Source organism: Drosophila miranda (assembly GCF_003369915.1).
Source record: "Drosophila miranda strain MSH22 chromosome Y unlocalized genomic scaffold, D.miranda_PacBio2.1 Contig_Y3_pilon, whole genome shotgun sequence".
Taxonomy (NCBI): domain Eukaryota; kingdom Metazoa; phylum Arthropoda; class Insecta; order Diptera; family Drosophilidae; genus Drosophila; species Drosophila miranda.
In genome coordinates this window covers 7,309,197-7,316,151 of record NW_022881625.1, presented here as the reverse complement: position 1 = coordinate 7,316,151, position 6,955 = coordinate 7,309,197, and the positions used below count along the sequence as shown (strand labels likewise).

The 6,955-nt window shown below is 48.0% G+C and overlaps 1 protein-coding gene and 1 long non-coding RNA gene across 2 annotated transcripts; both read right to left on the bottom strand.

The window, feature by feature from the left end:
• Positions 1 to 3,485: 3,485 nt before the first annotated feature.
• LOC117194732 lies at positions 3,486 to 4,435 on the bottom strand. Its single transcript, XM_033399230.1, has 2 exons — positions 4,300 to 4,435; positions 3,486 to 4,235 (listed from the first exon to the last, which is right to left on the bottom strand). Exons 1-2 carry the CDS (start codon positions 4,314 to 4,316, stop codon positions 3,608 to 3,610), a joined length of 645 nt encoding a protein of 214 aa, XP_033255121.1. The 5' UTR covers positions 4,317 to 4,435; the 3' UTR covers positions 3,486 to 3,607.
• Positions 4,436 to 5,873: 1,438 nt separating this feature from the next.
• Positions 5,874 to 6,151, bottom strand: LOC117194330. Its single transcript, XR_004474796.1, has 2 exons — positions 6,112 to 6,151; positions 5,874 to 6,054 (listed from the first exon to the last, which is right to left on the bottom strand). It is a non-coding gene; the product is annotated as an uncharacterized LOC117194330 (long non-coding RNA).
• Between the last annotated feature and the right edge of the window lie 804 nt (positions 6,152 to 6,955).

The following is a 6,955-nucleotide window of genomic DNA, read 5'->3' as shown; positions in this document are numbered from 1 at the left end:
GCGACACACTTTATTCTCAAATTCCAGAGTGATACGAGTTTTTTTTTTTACCAGTATTATAGTATATACATATGTGAGCTCCAAGAGGATGAAGCAAATGTTTAAGAGTTTAAGGGCAATTTGTGTTTTCCGAAGCTTTTCGCAATAAGTATAGATTACCTTGACTACATCAATATTTCTGAAAGTAGTGCTCTTAATTGCTAGGGTCAGATGCGACTGAGAGAGGAGTTGCTCACTTTTGAAATCGTTTGCTGTTAAGTTTTCTGTTAATTATTGTGATATTACGCCATTCTGTCAACCGATGTCTTAGTAAGACTTTGGGTCGAGCTTCAGCTTGGACAAACAATGAAGTTGTTTGTCAATTGCTTGGGCAAATACTCGTATTCGGGTGGAAAAACAAATACCAGAATGGGGAAGAGGTTAAGATGGGAGACAAGAAAATATCAAATAAAGGGCCAATTAAGGAAGGTGATTGTGCGATTCTGTTTATCTTATCAACGAAAAATTTTGACCCCAGGGGCGTCATTAACAATCCTCAATTTGTTTGCATATTAAAGCCGAAGAGCAACCTACAAAAGAGAAGACGATGTTTCCTGATTTCCAATTCGTAGGCTATTGATAAACAATCAGTGGGGGAATATTCAAATTAGCCAGGTCTCTGTGTGATTAGCCGATTTCTCACACATTTCAAGCATCAAAGCAGACAGCAGACAGAACGGAACAGAACAGAACAGAACACAACAGAGCGGAGAAGACGTTGAGCTGACGGCTGGAGGATCAGATCCCATAGAAGAAGCCGCCTTGAAATTTACGAAAAGAGCCGCCTATAAATCGCAAGATTTCAGCACTGCCCAGGGCTTTATCTAAAGCTCCATTCGGAACAGTATTCAAAGCATAAAGCGTAACCAATTGATTGCTAATTCATATTGATGTGTCGATTATTTTATGATTATTCTTTATGATCGTTAAATTTTGATTACTTCTCCCTGAGTACTTCTCAGGCCTTGTCTTACCTTGTCTTCAGTTGGATTGTTATAATTTAATAACTACACGGGAGGGCAAATTAAGTCTGTAGTTCGGGTACCACAAAAACCACTTAAAGACGCTTTCTTTAATTGCCCCCAAACCGAAGATTTGGTTTTTATTTTTCGAGAAACCTGTGGGGTAGCTTTCGGCTGCGGATGTGGCTGTGACTGTGGCTCTGACTGTGGTTCTGCCTCCAGCTGCTGGCCAGCTCCATGGACAGACAGTCATTTGTGTGAAAATCATCGTAGCATGAAGCGTTGTCAAATACCGTTTGTTGCGGGGCTCGGTGCACTCTCATGCTTTTGTTTCGGCCATTTCAAGGTCTGTACAGAAACCGTCTGTTGGGTCAGACCTCCCTCCATTGACCAGAGCAGAGCTCTAACAATGCGGGTTCTGGCATCATTTTCATAGAAACGGCATTAGAAGTTACTCATACGCAGCGTGGGTTGGATAAGATTAACGAAAGCCCACATAGACATAGCTCATCCTCCCCATTCTCACTTGACTCTTTGCAGACAGCAGAATGAGCTCTAACAACTGCGGTTTCATCGATCCGCAGGGCCAGTTGATTGCAGCCCTCGCTAATCGGGACATACGGGAATTCCACACTGCTCTGGACAGCGGTGCCCAGGCCAATCGCCAGGACGATCGAATGCCTCTCAGGTGGGCTCCTGCATTCAGCTGCTGCTCGAGTACGGAGCCTCTCCGAATTTGGTGAATGAGGGCGAGTTCACGCCCCTCCACCATGTGCTGAAGAATAGAAAGATTGAGGCAGGCACTAAGCTGGAGCTGATCCGACTTTTCCTGAAACAACCACAGTTGGACATTGACAGCTATCGGAACGGGCAGGTACTCCAGATGCTGAGGGATCAGTATCCGGAACTGCCGTTGCCGGAGCTGCGCGAGGCCGGAGCAGAGATCGACTGCGAGCGACTCCTCCGCACGCTGCGGGACGGAGACGAGAACCAGTTCGAGCAACAGTTCGCGGAGTACCACCAGAACGTCAGCGGAAACGCAGACAACCAATGCAATGCCAACCAGGAGGAGTATCAGTCCCTGCTGGCGGAGAGTATCAAGCGGGGCAAGCAGCGAGCCTTTGAGCCCATCCTCGAGACGGGCATCAACATTAATCCTTCAAAATTGAGCGACATCAGCCCCGTGGAGTTGGCCGTAATCTGGGGCAACCACAGGGCGCTAGAGAAGCTGTTGAAGCATCCGTAGCTGAGGCTGACATCGCATTCCAAGCTGCTGAATGCGGTTATCAGTCGCCTGGGTAAGCAGCCGCTGGACGACTTCTGTGACCACCAGCGCTGCTTCCAGCTGCTGCTCGAGAGCGATCGTGTGGACATCAATGAGGCGGACAAGGCTGGCCTTTTGCCACTCTCCTATGCGGTCAATTATCGCAACACAAAGGTGGCACAGGAGCTTCTACGGCAGGGAGCGTACATCGGGGCGAGAAGCGCGTTCGGAGATCTTCCCATACAGGAGATGGACCCGAAAGTGCTGGAGGAGCACTTCGATTCCTGCATCACCACCAACGGGGAGAAGCCCGGTGACCAGAGTTTCGAGATCATCATCAACTACAAGAATCTGATGAGACGCCAGCGAGAGCCTCATTGTCAATGTCGAAAGTTATGGGATTGGTTAAGGAAACCCAAGGTGGGATATGAAAAGTATTGCGTTCTGCTCTGGCATAGGATCCCAGCTTTAATATTAGGGGGATTCCACTTCCAAGCAACGATGCGACAATCAACGGACATTGATTAACAACTGTATGTACATATGCCTCTACAGTGGGTACACAGCAAGGCAGGCGCGATTAGATACAGGCCAGCGCCGAGCAGCGTAGACCCCCAGTACCCTGCCACCCTCCGATGGAAACAGAGAGCGATGAAGGGGATCTGTGTGTGCGCATCCAATGAATTAATATTTCATTCTAGAACGCAGTTGTCTGCGTTAGTTGGGCACACACACACATAGTACATATATGCTGGCAGCGTTCCCATTCAATCTACTCGACGGATGATGCACGCCAGTAGCCCCCGCTGGAAACTTCCGCAGATTCTGGAACGCAGAGGATGCGGGCTATCGGCGACAGGGGAATACTACTAAGCAGAAAGAGAAGGCGAGTTGATATTATTGCCAATTTAATGCAAGAAAAATAAAGAGAGTGGAGTGGGCGATGCCAAAGGCAGAAGAAAGAAAGGCCGTAAACCAAAAGAAGAAGGCCTGTCTCGCTCTCTCTCGTGGGAATTGACTTTGAATTTCGAATATTTCGGTATCTATTTTCATTGCGGCCAAAAACGGAGAGACGATTCCGTGTATTGCGATGCCAGCATCAACGAAAATAGATGCCCAAATGGAAGTGCAAACATCTCTTAGGGGAGGGGTGGAGTGTCGGGCGTGTGGCCGTGTGTCTTCTGTCAGTGTGTGATTGGATACTGCTTGCTGCTTTCTGCTCGATGGCTGCCCCTAGAGCACGAGGTGCAGGCGTATCTGGAACACCAGCTGCTCGACGGTCTTCTTCAGGAGCGCCGCCAGGGACAGGATGAATCCCAGGAGGCTGAGGGAGAACAGGGGGTCATGAGGTCATGAGCACGGCAAAGAAGACGAGCGTCTCGTCGCCCCGGGCATTGGCCATGCGCCACAGCAACTGGCGCTGGATGGTGCGCAGCTTGAACTTGCTGTTCCACAATCGGTGGCGCTTCGAGCCGACGGTTTCGTTGAAGCCCACGGTCTTCTCGACCAGCCAGAACACCGCGCAGCACAGCAGTTGCAGCACCAGCAGCACGACCTTGACCACAGCGGTCTCCAAGACGAGGTGGTACAAGGCCACCATGCGCTGACGGTGCTCCGGCTGCATTGTGGAGAGCACGACTGCGCCGAGGGACTCCAGCGGGGAGACCCTGGGGGAAGGGCCGTCGGAGAGCTCCTCCCACTCCGAGTCCGACTCGGTGCGCTCTATCGATCTGAACTCGCTCTGGCTCTGACAGGTCTGGCTCTGACAGGAGCACGACTCCTCCTCTTGGTCCTCCTCGGTGGGCATCGAGTAGTCGCCCTCGTAGTCGCCCTCGTAGCGGCAGTCGGAATACTCTTCGTGGGGGTCGTCGTAGTAGTCTCCGCGGCTGTCCGGAGAAGCGCCGCCTGTCCAGAGGGAGCTCAACACGGGCGGTGGTCCCATCGAAGCCATCTGTGGCACAGCATTGAATCTGCAGGGGAGCCGGGGGTAAGTTATGTCCTGGGGGAAGGGGAGTCTGGGCTACTGCCGCTCACCCATCTGAATCCCCCATCGGAGGGAAGGTGGGGGGTGAGCGTGACCTATTGGACCCATTGGGCGGGACAGCAGAGGACTGGTGTGGATTTGGCCTAGGAAGGGCATCGCATTGAGTCCATTCTTGTCGGTGGAACCTTCGGGGGGACCTGCAGCCCCGGCTGCTGCTGCTGCTGCTGGTCAGTAAAGACGAAGGATCCCATGGATCCGAAAATACCCCGCGAGCGGGTGAATGGGGAACGTGGATTGTTAATAGTTGGATTCATCTTATTCCAGCACCTGTGAGGAAATATTCGTTCATGGGCTTTGTTTTGTATTTGTATTTTTATTTACTTTATGTTCCCTGTGCTTTCGATATTTGCTGCCGTTCTCTGTGTTGTGCCGCTCTCTCCAGATATTCGTACTGAATGATTTCCAGAGCCAGTTCTGAACGGCTCCAAGTGATAGTTCAGGGCCCACTTCGATGTTGTGTTTCGAATCACAGGTCAGGTGACGTACTTTCCCTGGGCAGAGCTGCGACTTGCAATAGTTGATCGGCTTTGTTGGTTTGGGATAGGACTTGCGATAAATACCATGCCACCATACTCCTTGGTGTCGCCGAAATGTTGGCTACCATTCTGGGAGTTAAGGGTTAAGGGTTAAGGAGAGTGGGGGACGGGGGGGGGGGGGGTATATTTTTGCTTGGCTTTACATCTTCCTTAAGCTGCTGTTTTGTGTCACAGCCAACCTGTCATTTGTACATTGAATTGCTGCTCGAGAGGTCTCTTTGGAGTCCTCTGTTCCCCGTGTACAAATTTACATAAAATCACAGGAAGCACTTAGGATTAATAGGGGGCACTCATTCCCCTCTCCTCCCTCTCCCCCTTTTGGTGGTGTCATGGGTTAAGCATTTGCTGTGTTCGGCATTCAATTTGTGGCTTGATTTCTTACCTTTTATGATGCGCTATACGGCTGTAATCCATGTAGGACATGCACTTTGTTTATCCATTCAAAGGCGCTAAAGAGGGTAGTCCTGTAATCCAAAAGGGCATCCAGTATTTCCAGAGCGAAGGTAAATCCATTCGATGGAGCGCTCAAGCAGACCAGCCAGGCGGTTGACCTAAGGCTTAACGAGGCTTATAATTTCCAAGAGGCAGCCAGCCGGCAAGTGTCATTGCAGTCCATCCAGTCGACTCCACTCCAGTCCAGTTTTTTCCCAAACTGTGCGACGTGAATAACTTTGATGATTTCTTGGCCCAAAGGCGCCCACACAATATAAATTCTCCTCCCTTTTTTGTCAATAAGTTTATTTTCAGTCGTTACATTTACGAATAACAGGCGAGTTTTTCTACTCAAATCAAATATTAAAATTAAAAAACGAAACAGTTATTGGTTGATTTCCTTCAGCTTCTCTGCATCCGTCTTGGCGGCCCACAAGCGGCACCCAATTTTTTTATAGTCATCGCTGCACATGACTATCGCCCTCAAATACTCGGCCGGCACCCCAGTTTCCTCTGATAGTCTTAACATGGTCACTTTTTTTTCCTTAAAAACCGCAGCAATTTTTTGCATTGTCTTCGAATTCCTTGAAACCATACCTCTTATTGCTGTGTAATGTTGGTTCATTACGTGGTTTCCCAAGGTGCTCAACCTTCCAATCATTTTGCCGCCTAGTTTGCACTTGCTGCCATGCACGGGGGGCGAAGCCTTAGGGGAAATCGGTGTTTTCAAATTGTCCTTTCCACTTTCAGTACTAAGAATGTCTTCAGTAAACATGTCTGGAGAATTAAGAAGTTATAATATGTATTTTTTTTAAATTTTACTTATTTACTTACTTAAGTCCGGATCCTCCCGAACCTCCTGCTCCTGCTTCTCCTCCACGTGGTGCACTGGCTTTGACGAATCATATATTTCATCAGAAATAGTACACTCCATATCATTGACTGTATAATCAGAAATATTGTGAATATTGTCAGAAATGTTGTCAATATTCTCCTCAATATCGTGAGTTGTGGCCGACTCCTCCGTATGACCGTTCATATTGTTGTCAATATCCTCAATATCCTGTGATATCATCAAAACAGAAATATTCTGCACCGGAGTAACAGGCTCAGCATACTTCGCGTGCGTCGTCCCCGCTGAATGGAATACATTATTAGAAGAATATAATATAAATGTAACTAATTTACTTACCCTTACGTTGATGGTCCAGAAAAAAAGTACAAATTAATCACTCCTGCTGCACTTATGTCGCAAACTTGGGCTCCACCGAACGACAACGTCATGTTGGCAATTTCCTGTGCTTTCGGGCTTTGCACTTTCCGGCCTTGCAGATGGTCCCAGTATATCCCGCATAATACATTAACATGGACAGTGGTCCACCCCGTCAATTCTTACACCTCCCAAATTAATGTACATCTTTGTCTTATTTTGTGTTCTTTATTTATGTTTTAAATAACGGGGCATGTATGGTTTTGGTATTTACTCATCGATAGTATTATAAGAAATACCAATGTACTCGATATGCCAACACACATTTATTCGAATACGACGATCAAGAAGGAAGAACGTTTACAGATATTTTGTTGCTATACGATACGGACCGTTAAATATCACAATTCCGCGTCTAGTTTCCTGATTTCAACATGTATAAAATAAAAATAAAATAATTGTAAGGCA